This window comes from Octopus sinensis, linkage group LG1 (genome assembly GCF_006345805.1).
Source record: "Octopus sinensis linkage group LG1, ASM634580v1, whole genome shotgun sequence".
Classification (NCBI taxonomy): Eukaryota; Metazoa; Mollusca; class Cephalopoda; order Octopoda; family Octopodidae; genus Octopus; species Octopus sinensis.
The window spans coordinates 194,582,266-194,595,006 of NC_042997.1; the positions used below are offsets into that span (position 1 = coordinate 194,582,266).

The following is a 12,741-nucleotide window of genomic DNA, read 5'->3' on the forward strand; positions in this document are numbered from 1 at the left end:
GATATTTGAAGTCTTGGCTTTTCCTTTGACAAATAATTTAATGTAAAGGATGAGACCTGCACCCCTCAAGTGTTACAGACCTTTCATCCTTGTTACAAGACAGACCTTTGGAGGTATGCTGTGATTGAGAAGACCTGGCAAGTAAAATGAGATCGCAGCTGTGGCCAATACCAGTGTCACATAACCAGCCTGTTTAAAAGTATCCTTGAATCACCAGGTGAAACGCTGTGCTTGAGAAGACCTGTTGAGTTAAGTGAAATCGTAGTTGCAGCTGATGCCAGTGCTGCTTGAATGACTCTGCATGCAAGTGGCACTTAAAAAGCACCATCCGAACGTGGTTGATGCCAGTGCCGCCTGATGGGTTCCAATGTTGATGGCACATAAAAAGCACCCACTATATACCCTTAGAGAGGTTGGCGTTAGGAACAACATCCAGCTGTAGAAACTTTGCCAGATCAGATTGGAGCCTGGTGCAGCCTCCTGACTTGCCAGTCCTGATTCAAACCCATTTCTTTACTACCCGCAAGGGGCTAAACACAGAGAGGACATATAAGGACAGGCAAACGGATTAAGTCGATTATATTGACCCCAGTGCGTAACTGGTACTTAATTTAATCGACCCCCGAAAAGATGAAAGGTAAAGTCGACCTCGGCGGAATTTGAACTCAGAATGTAACAGCAGATGAAATACCGCTTAGCATTTCGCCCGGCGTGCTAACGATTCTGCCAGCTCGCTGCCTTATTCAAACCATCTCACCCATGCCAGCATGGAAAACGGACATTAATCAATGATGATGATCGATGGACCTCCAAGGGCTACATGGACCCAGATTGAAAACCACTGCATTAGAGTGACAGTAATTCATAACAGATAATGCAACAGTAGAAGTTTTATGGCAGGGGTGAGATTGTGTGATGTTCATGCCATTCCAAAGGGCATTAGTGATGTGAAAGGTAGGGAGTTCAACGATGCAATGTGACCAGTTGTTGGTGTGGATGGGAAAAGGCTTGTGTTGTGGGCCCTGACTGGATGAGGAGTAGAGGTTACATAGAAGAGCAACTCTGAGTAAACAACATAACATCATTATAACTTGTCTTCAGATACCAAGCAATGCACCCCCCACCTTTCTCTTTCTGTAACAGTGGATTACACTGTGCAGCTGTGGTGGAAGTGGTGGTAGTAGGGAGAGGAGCATTTGTGTGTGTGCACACACACACACACACACACATTTCTATCTATCTATATATATATATATATATATATATATATATATATATATATAACACATACATGTAGACATCTGGACAGATATGTGTGTGTGTGTATATATATATATGTGTGTGTGTGTGTGTGTGTATTTACACACATATACATACATCTATACATATGCCCAATGTCTATATACACACACATATATACATAGATACATCTGTCCAGATACCTACCTACATACATATATATATATATATACATACACACACACACACACACATCTGTATATAAATACACACACATACATAGATATCTGTGCATATGTCCAGATGTGTGTTTATATATATATACACATACATACAAATATATATACATTCTGCATTTCATATTTAGGGAACTTATCTCTTCATCTTTGTCTAGCCTCTTAACTCCCACCTTTCGTTACATATCCCCACCACCACTATTAAAAAGAAATGTCTGACTTATCAGTTACCTATTTAGTAGATAAGTTGGTCAGGCCTAATGTTGTTTATAATCGTTCAGGTGAGGCAGTGGAGTTCTTGCTGTGTCTTCTCATTTTTACTTTAGACTTGCACACACATCTATCCATAGAAATGAATTGCTACTACTACTACTACCATCACCACCATGAACCAACCTGGAGCCTATACATGATCACTTGACCATCAGAAATAGTAGTCAAATCTCCCCTCGAATCATACCATACCACCTTAAGAAGAAAAACAAAAACACCTGGAATATCCTAATTACAACTATGTCTGCAAAGAATAGAATGGACATGTTTGGAATGTCTTTGATCAAAAAAATCTCCTTGATCAGGACTGACCTTGGGCTAAACAACAATCCCCCCCATACATACATCCTCATTTCCCCCCCGCTCTACACGTCTTGCCCCACCCCATCCCACCACACAATCTACCTACAGTAATATACTCTTGTATTGATAAAAACCAACAAGATGACCTTTTTCTGCTGCCATAGTTACAGCTTCCAGAAGAAGAACCAAAACATGAATTACTTCTAACAAGACATCCCCAGTGGTTTACGATACCAAGATACCATTCGGGTTTCATATTTATCTGCTTATTGTCTCGGGAGAATTAATACTCATTAACATTCAATTACAAGAATCCAAACTGCTAGCAGAATCATCCTTCTCTCTTACACTTTTTTACCCAGCATCCATTTACTTACCTAATACATCCTATATATATATATATATATATACACACACACATCAATCTATCTCGCATACATATATAAACCAATCTGGATATAGCCCTCTTTCTCACATACATACATATACACACACACACATCAATCTATCTCGCATACATATATAAACACTATCTCGCATACATATATAAACCAATCTGGATATAGCCCTCTTTCTCACATACATACATATACACACACACATATATAATATATATATACACACACATACATATATATATACACACATACATATATATGCATACATATACATACACACATATATATATATATACACACACCTATATCTACATATTCCCATTTAGTTATATATAATATATACACCTAGCAACATATCTCTCATTTCTCTCTCAATATATCTATTTATCTACCTACATCTGTCCTTTTCCCTTCACACACACACACATATATATATATATACATGCATACATACAAAACCACTTCATACGTATCTGCTCCACTTTCACATACCAAGCTTCCTACTATCCTAACTCAGTATTTATCTATCACCTCTGTAATTCTTCATCTTTCTTTCACATAATATATATAAATATTCGTCGATTCACAGTTTTGTTTTCTGTAGAATGTCTCACTCAGTTACAAAGAACAACGAAACAGAACCCAGGAGGGACAGCAAAGTATCGCGAGCCCACATCCTATGGAGATGGTTTTTAAAAGGTCTGAAGACCTCCATCATGTTTTTCTTCTCTCATGTTGGGCTGACTGGTAGCGTGGTAGCCTACAACATCTTCGGAGGATGGATCTTCATGGAACTAGAAGCCCCACACGAACGTGACCTGAGAAAAGAGGTGAGCAGCATACGCTCCAAATACAGGGCTATCTTGGCTAACGTGTCAACACAACAGGGGGCCAACAATGACAGTTTGTCAAATTCTGGATACATATATGACAATATTGTCAAATTTGAGGAAGAACTTGTTCGGTTTATAGCCACAACAGAGTGGAATGGTCTCGATGAAGAGTTTGAATTGCAGTGGTCCTATACAGGTGCACTACTTTATTCTGTTACAGTTGTCACAACAATAGGTAAGAGACTTACTCTTTACTCTTTTACTTGTTTCAGTCATTTGATTGTGGCCATGCTGGAGCACCGCCTTTAATCGAGCAACTCGACCCCGCGACTTATTCTTTTTGTAAGCCCAGTACTTATTCTATCGGTCTCTTTTGCCGAACCGCTAAGTAACGGGGGACATAAACACACCAGCATCGGTTGTCAAGCAATGCTAGGGGGACAAACACAGACACACACATGCTTATATATATATATACATATATACGACGGGCTTCTTTCAGTTTCCGTCTACCAAATCCACTCACAAGGCTTTGGTCAGCCCAAGGCTATAGTAGAAGACACTTGCCCAAGGTGCCACGCAGTGGGACTGATCCCGGAACCATGTGGTTGGTAAACAAGCTACTTACCACACAGCCACTCCTGCGCCTATGTTCTTTTTTATTATACTAATCTATATTTTTGAGACGACGAATTATGTACATTATTTACAATGGATGGATAAGTGCCCTTAGCTTGTTTATTGTTACTATGTTTTGGCTGATGTACTCTCCAGCCTTCATTAGGAGTTCTGGTGGAATTTCAAACCCTACCCTTTATTTAACTAATGGTGTACACTGTTCTCATTTCCAAGGTACTCTATTTTTGTTGACGATAAGTTTTTCTGTTCATAATGTTTCCCAAATCCCTGCCTGGGACTGAACTCGGAATCCGTAGAGGATAAGAGTGTTGGCTACTAACACTCGGATTCCGATGTCAATCCCAGGCAAAGACTTGGGAAATAATATCAACAGAAAAAAATAAACATCAGCAAAAGAGAATTCCTTAGGGTTGGGTTCAAAATTCTACCAGGACACCTCTCTTTTACTTGTTTCAGTCATTTGACTGCAGCCATGCTGGAGCACTGCCTTTATTCGAGCAAATCAACCCGAGGACTTATTCTTTGTAAGCCTAGTACTTATTTTATCTGTCTCTTTTGCCGAACTGCTAAGTTACGGGGATGTACACACACCAGCATCGGTTGTTGAACGATGGGGTGGGGGACAAATACAGACACACAAACATATATACATATATATGACGGGCTTCTTTCAGTTTCCATTTTTCCAAATCCACTCTCAAGGCTTTGGTCGCCCCGAGGCTATAGTAGAAGACATTTGCCCAAGGTGCCATGCAGTGGGACTGAACCCGGAACCATGTGGTTGGTAAGCAAGCTACTTAACACACAAACACTCCTACGCCTGAAGAGTACATCAGTCGAAATGTTATAGTAACAACAAACAAGGTTTGAACACCTATCCATCTATTGTAAATATTTTTTTCTTTTGCATGCTGAATTCAACTTGATTTTTCAGATTTTTTATATGCTGGGCTACTGGTTTTAAATTGATATTAAAATTAATATTGAATTTATCTCCCTCATTATTTGAATTATATATATATATATATACGAAGTGATCCCAAGATAAGAAATCTTTGAACTTTAATTCATCCGTATCTCTATTTATTATTATTATTTATTAATTATTATTATTCTGATTCCCCTAGTCGCCACTGTTTACTATTTCAGCCTCGCCTCGTTTTTGCATATTCTGTATAATTCACTAGTTATCGTTATAGATATTTAAGATCTATCTCCCCTACAGGGCTGATAGAAATTGGCTGCCGGTCTTCGCGGGGTTTCTCTCCCCCTCTTTTTACATTGTCTGTCTGGACTCCTCTTCTACTCCTCGACATAGCTATGCATACTTAAGCTAGTAACCTGCCTCACTCTTGATTCCGAATTCCTTTTGCCAAGTCTGTCCGTAAACGAAGTGATCCCAAGATAAGAATCTTTGAACTTGATTCATCCGTATCTCTATTTATTATTATTATTTATTAATTATTATTATTCTGATCCCCCTAGTCGCCACTCTGTTTACTATTTCAGCCTCGCCTCGTTTTTGCATATTCTGTATAATTCACTAGTTATCGTTATAGATATTTAAGATCTATCTCCCTTACAGGGCTGATTAGAAATTGGCTGCCGGTTCTCGCGGCGCGCCCGCCCTACCCACCCCCACCACCAATACCGGATATCTCTATTTTGCTCCAACTATACCGGATGTCGTTTCTCCCACCATTATAGGTGTCTACTCTTTGAACCCCTCTCTTCAATACGCTATTTCACCATGCATTACCCCTCTCTCGATATCCTACGTTCTACTTGCCTAGAACTGTCCTCTGAACCACCCCTCCCACTGGTGCTCCCCTATATTTCTGCACCCCCCCACCACCATTATAGGTGTCTACTCTTTGAACCCCCTCTTCAATATGCTATTTCACCATGCATTACCCCTCTCTCGATATCCTACGTTCTACTTGCCTAGAACCTGTCCTCTGAACCACCCCTCCCACTGGTGCTCCCCTATATTTCTGCACCCCCCCATAAAAAAAGCACCATCCGAACGTGGCCGATGCCAGACCCCTCTGGCACCTGTGCAGGTGGCACGTAAAAAAACACCCACTACACTCGCGAGTGGTTGGCGTTAGGAAGGGCATCCAGCTGTAGAAACACTGCCAGACTAGACTGGAGCCTGGGGCAGTCCCGAGCTCTCCAGACCCCGGTCGAAACCGTCCAACCCGTGCTAGCGCGGAAAACGGACGTTAAACGATGATGATGATATATATATATATATATAATAGTGTAATAAATAAAATATATGCATACATACATATATATATGTATGTATGTATGTACCTACATTTACATGTATATATATACATGCATATATAAATATATATACCTGAGTACAGGACACCACAAATAGACGTAGAACTCAACGAGAAACGAAAACGTAAAAACAAATGTGGAAACGGACCTAAACGAAAAAGAGTACAAGACAAACTACACAAGGAAAAATCCCCTTCAAGAGCTGTCCCTAGTTCAACTCCAGTGTGTTTCGAAGGTGAGGACATATATATATATATATATATAGGGACACAAGAGTGGCTGTGTGGTAAGAAGCTTACTTACTAAGAACATGTTTCTGGGTTCAGTCCCACTGCATGGCACCTTGGACAAGTGTCTTCTACTATAACCTCAGGTCAACCAAAGCCTTCTTAGTGGATTTGGTAAATGGAAACTGAAAGAAGCCCATTGTAAATATATATGTGGGTGTGTGTATGTTTGTGTCTGCCTCCCCCCCCCATCGCTTGACAACCAATGGAATAAGTACTAGGCTTACAAAGAATAAGTTCTGGGGTCAATTTGTTTGACTAAAGGTGGTGCTCCAGCATAGGCACAGTCAAATGACTGAAGTATAATATATACATATAACCTGCTTGTTTCAGTCATTAGACAGAAGCCATGCTGGGGCACCACTTTGAAGAATTCATAGCCAAATATTTTAATCCCAGTAACTTATTTTATCAGTCTCTTTTGCCAAACTTAAGATACAGGACCAATACTGGTTGTCAAGCAATAATTGGGCATGGACACAAAGGCACACATATATATATATACATGATCTAAGTTATATGATGTATAAAAAATGTAATATACAAATAAATATCTGTAAATATAAACCATCCGATTTTCTGAGTACCTCATTTCTTCTTATATATCTCTATATATATATATCTCTCTCTCTCTCTCTCTATATATATATATCTATCTCTATATATATCTCTCTCTCTCTATATATATATATATATATCTCTATATATATATATATATCTATCTCTATCTCTCTCTCTCTATATATATATATATATATATATATATATATATATATCTATATATATATCTATCTGACTGGCCTGGTGCAGCCTTCGTGCTTCCCAGACCCCAGTTGAACCGTCCAACCCATGCTAGCATGGAAAGCGGACGTTAAACGATGAAGATGATATATATTATATATATATATATCTCGAGGCTCAAGCCTGCCAAACCCATCTACAAGACTGATCAATCTGAGTCTATTCTAGAAGATACTTGCCCAAGATTCCACAGTGGGACTGAACCCAGAACTATGTGGTTGAAAAGCAAGCTTCTTACCACACAGCAACCTGCACCTTTAAATATCTATAAAAAACAAAGTAGGAGTGGGGCTCTTTGGATATTGTAGTCTTAGATACATACAATGGGCTTCCACATGTTTCCATCTTCTAAATCCACTCGCAAGACTTTGGTGGGCCTGGGCCTATAGAAAGACATTTGCTCAAGGATGTAGGTATAGGGGCTTTGAGAAAAACGTAACCAATTGACCGACTTTTGTGGTCAAAGATGTCCATCACATGATACATGTAACATGTCTTCCTCGGGGAAATTAAAATGAAACAGGTACACTTGGGAACTGAATATGAGTTGCGCCTCATATCACAGTGCTCAGCACATGTAGAAGTGCGTGTGTGTGTGTGTTTTACTATGTCCCTGCCTTAGCAGTGTGTGATGTTTGGTCATGGGGAAATGTTATCTTGTTTGAAAGGAGGTGAGGGTTAATGACAGGAAGGGCATCCAGTCATAGAAAATCTGCTTCAGCAAAATTCCATTCACCCCATGCAAAGAAGAGAAACGTGAGCATTAAACCAATGTGTGTACATGCATGTGTATATGTACATATCATCACCATCATCGTTTAACATCTGCTTTCCATGCTAGCATGGGTTGGACGGTTTGACTTAGGTCTGGCGAGCCAGATGGCTGCACCAGGCTCCAATCTGATCTGGCAAAGTTTCTACAGCTGGATGCCCTTCCTAACGCCAACCACTCCGTGAGTGCAGTGGGTGCTTTTACGTTCCACTGGCATAAGAGCCAGTCAGGCGGTACTGGCAAGAGCCACACCCAAATGGCATTTTTTATATGCCACCTGCAGAGGAGCCAGTCCAGCGGCACTGGCAACGACCTTGCTCGAATGTTTTTTCAAGTGCCAGGAAGGTGACGCTGATAATGATCATGCTTGAATGGTGATTTTTATGTGCCACCGGCACGGATGGCAGTTAGCTGCTCTGGAAATGATCACACTCGGATGGTGCTCTTAGTGCTCCACTAGCATGAATTCCAGTCATCGAATTTGATTTCGATTTCACTTGCCTTAACAGGTCTTCGCAAGCAGAGTTTAGTGTCCAATGAAGGAAAGGTACGCATAAGTGGGCTAGTTACACCCCTGGCATAGGCCATGAGTTTATGGTCTCACTTGGTTTGCCGAGTCTTCTCAAGCACAGCATATTTCCAAAGGTATCGGTCACTAGTCATTGCCTCGGTGAGGCCTAATGTACAAAGGCTGTGCTTCACCACTTCATCCCAGGTTCCCTCAACCGCTAGGGTGTGGCACTTTTTCACACAGCTATCCTTATCCATTCTTGCCACATGACCACACCAGCACAGTTGTCTCTTGCACACCACACGTGATGCTTCTTAGGTCCAACTTTTCTCTTAAGGTACTTACACTCTGTTGAGTATGCATATAAATATATATGTACATGTGTGAATACATATACATACACACTTGCATGTAGTCTTGTCTAGACATCATGCGATAATTGTAAATGAACATCACTGTCACACAAGTGGTATTCATTCCCAGTCTTCCATGAAAAGCATTCCTGGCCATGAGGTGATGTTACATTGCATGGAAACGGGTGAGATTGGTGAGCGAAAGGGCATCTGGCAAAAGAATATCTGTCTCAATGAATTCCACTTAGTCCAGAAAAACAATGGAAAAGTGGACGTTTGGTGTTAATAGTAGAGAGTATGTATGGATTGGAGGAGAAGGTGAATAGTTGGGAGAGATATATGGAGGTATGGAAGCAAATGGTTTGAATATGGTATTGGTTTCAAATTTTGACACAATACCAGCAGATTCGTGACAACAATGATGTTGAAATAAGGAGTTTGTAGAAGTGAGATGGTAGGATAGATAAGGTATTAAGCTGCCAGCTTATTAAAAGGTCTAAGGTTCAAATCCAAAGTAGAATCTAGTTGTCAATAGTACATTTAATTCTGCAATCCACAGTTCACACGTCTGTCAAAAAACAATGATAAAAAAAACTTAGAAAAGCTACTGAAAATAAACTGATGCCCTATACAAATAAGTGGAAGTGAGTTCCCTCAGCAGTTTAACAGCATAAAAGAAAAGAACCAATCATAAATATTTTACGTTTTCATGTGTTGAAACAAATCTTGTCTTGGGAGGGTCATTACACCAATAATAAACACATGCACTGGTTCAATACCACTTCTTTATTGTAAGTCAATCAGTTAAATATCTAATGAAATAACAAATCAACCATCTGTTTAATGTGTTACTTAAACCAGGGTGTTATTATTCAGGCAGCAAGCTGGCAGAACCATTAGCATGTTGGGTGAAATGCCTAGCAGTATTTCATCTGCCTCCATGTTCTGAGTTCAAATACCGCCAAGGTTGACTTTGCCTTATCAATAAATTAAGAACCAGTCAAGTACTAGGGTTGATATAATCGACTATCCCCATTCCCCCAAAATTTTAAGCCTTGTGCCTATGGCAGAATGGATTATTATTAGTGTATTGAGCCTCCCAAGACAACAAAACTAAATATATTTCAGGAATTTAGGTGACTACTATAGACTTGAGATATGCATCTGGTAAACAGAGTTTATTACTCAATTTTGATTCACTCTTAACCCTTTCATTACTGAGTTTATTTAGAGATGCTCTGTGTTTCTTTCAATTACTTTAAATATAACAAAAAATTTAGTAAAATAACTTGGTTATCATTAAGCTAGTATTAGGAACATAAATTGTGACTAAGGTTTGATGGAAGATTTTAATTCAAAACTAAGGAAAACAAGACATTAGTACTACAGAGCCAGAGCCGGGTTGGTAACAAAAAAGTTAATGTTCACTTTTTAACCCTTTTATTACCGTATTTATTTTGAGATGCGTGTTTTTTTCAATTACTTTAAATATAACAAAAAATTTAGCAAAATAACTTGGTTATCATTCAGCTAGTGTTAGGAACATAAATTGTGACTTAGGTTTGATGGAAGATTTTAATTCAAAACTAAGGAAAACAAGACATTAGTACTACAGAGCCGGGTTGGTAACGAAAGGGTTAATGCCCACTCTTTAATCCTTTTATTACCGTATTTATTTTGAGATGCTGTGTTTCTTTCAATTACTTTAAATACAACAAAGAATTTAGTAAAATAATTTTAATTCAAAACTTATGAAATCAAGAAATTTGCATTCAGAACCAGTTTCAGCCGGGTTGGTAAGGAAAGGGTTAAAAGCCATTTCACTATTTAATTACATGATCAATGCCTGAAAGCTACAACTTATCTTTACGTAGATGACATCTTAACCCTTTAGCATTTAAACCGGCCATAAGTATTCTGCCTGTTTTATGTTCAGCATGGCCAGATCTGGTCTCTCACACCAGCCCTACAATATTGTTTTAAAAATTAGCAGTTACCTCATCAAAATCTCATAGCACCAAGATAATTCATGATTAGTTCAAAACAATTTGGATGAAAAAGCATTAATTTTGGCAGAATAATGTGAACACTAAAGGGTTAAGTTTGAAACCAGTTGTGTAATGTATTTCTATGATGATGGACCGATTCAAATAAGGTCTTTCTGTATTATGAATTCTTAAATTTATTTTGTTCCTTGTTCCAGGATATGGTCACATTGCACCCAAAACCATGTGGGGCCGCATTGTCACAATCATCTATGCCATATTTGGTATCCCGTTGACTTTGCTATGTCTGCGAACAATTGGTTCCTTTATGGCAGGAATATTCAAATTCATCTATGAAAACATTTGCTACCAACTTTATAAACAATGGCAACGTTTAAGGATCTATATCGTCAAAACTAAACGAAAGCAAACACAGCGATTTCTTCAGGCAAAGATGGTCCTAGAGGAATTGATTGAGAAGAGCAACGAATTATTGAAACCAACAGATGATAGTGACAGTTCCCAAAGCAGTTCTGAAGACGACTCGAAAAATTCTATTAACAAAGAAATACACCAGAAAGAAATAAAGAAAGGTCGCCAAAGAATTCTGAAATGGAAATCTCGTAAAGACACCAGGAAGAAACTCATATTATCAAGGCAAGTTCCGGTGCAGCAGCAGCAACCAAACGAAGAAACAAATGATTGTGATATGACTCAGAGAATTGCAGAAGATTCTTGTAAAATAACAATGTCACCTCAAAGTAGTAAGACAGCATTTGTTGAAGACAATGATATTCTATTCCAAGAAAAACCAGAAAGCCATGATGGCATCAAGCTTCGCCCACGAGGTTCACATCATGAAATCCGTGTCCCCGTGTATATAACCCTTCTTGTTATTGCAGGTTATATATTTATAGGGGCCGTGTTGTTTTCTCTGTGGGAAAAGAACTGGGATTACCTCATCGGTTCCTATTTTTGCTTTGTTACCCTGAGTACAATCGGGTTTGGGGATTTCGTGCCAGGGTCAGGTGTCGATTCGTGGTCAAGCGCTGAAAAACAGGCAATATGTACGATTTATCTTCTGTTTGGTTTGGCAATGATAGCCATGAGTTTCAACTTGATGCAGCAAGAGGTCAAACTGAAATTTATTGATTTAGGCAAACGGATTGGGCTGATTGATGAAACAGCAATTGCAAGCGTCAATGGCGATGAAGATGATGAAGAAGAAGAGAAAACACACCAGTAGACACAAAACAAGAACTTTCAATGACAAACTGAACAAGACTTTTTTTATATATATAAATATATATTTATTTCTCAAAGTAGACCACAAATTTATAAATGAGTTGAAGGGTTTGTTTTACCTTAAAAGAAATATTGAAATTCTTCATGTAGTAGACCTAATATTACTGGACCATGACTTATTTATATAATTATTAATTATTATTATTACAAAAGAAATAATTATACAATATAAAATAAAAATAAATTATATAAAACGAATCATAATTTAAAAAATAAAAGTAATCAATTATTCATCATTAATATTATTAAGGTAGTAAGTTTGACAAAATTGCTAGCAGCCAGGTGAATGAAATTCTTCATGTAGTAGACCTAATATTACTGGGTCTTATTTATATAATTATTAATTATTATTATTGCAAAAGAAATAATTATACAATATAAAATTAAAATAAATATAAAACAAATCATTATTTAAAAAATAAAAGAAATCAATTATTCATCATTAATATTATTGAGGTAGTAAGGTGACAAAACTGTTAACAGCCAGGTGAAATGCTTAGCAGCATTTTGTCTT

At 38.3% G+C, this 12,741-nt stretch overlaps 1 protein-coding gene across 1 annotated transcript; it reads left to right on the plus strand.

Moving 5' to 3' along the window:
* Positions 1–2,837: 2,837 nt before the first annotated feature.
* LOC115231494 (TWiK family of potassium channels protein 12-like) lies at positions 2,838–12,340 on the plus strand. The gene is made up of 2 exons (XM_029801538.2): positions 2,838–3,517; positions 11,141–12,340. Exons 1-2 carry the CDS (start codon positions 3,055–3,057, stop codon positions 12,166–12,168), a joined length of 1,491 nt encoding a protein of 496 aa, XP_029657398.2. The 5' UTR covers positions 2,838–3,054; the 3' UTR covers positions 12,169–12,340.
* Positions 12,341–12,741: the final 401 nt, after the last annotated feature.

What these genes read in the sequence shown, in the direction of transcription:
- LOC115231494 (XM_029801538.2), top strand. Translation starts at nt 3,055, where the DNA reads ATGTCTCACTCAGTTACAAAGAACAACGAAACAGAACCCAGGAGGGAC. An exon ending in TACAGTTGTCACAACAATAG is followed by an intron (nt 3,518 to 11,140) that starts GTAAGAGACTTA and finishes TCCTTGTTCCAG; the next exon opens with GATATGGTCACATTGCACCC.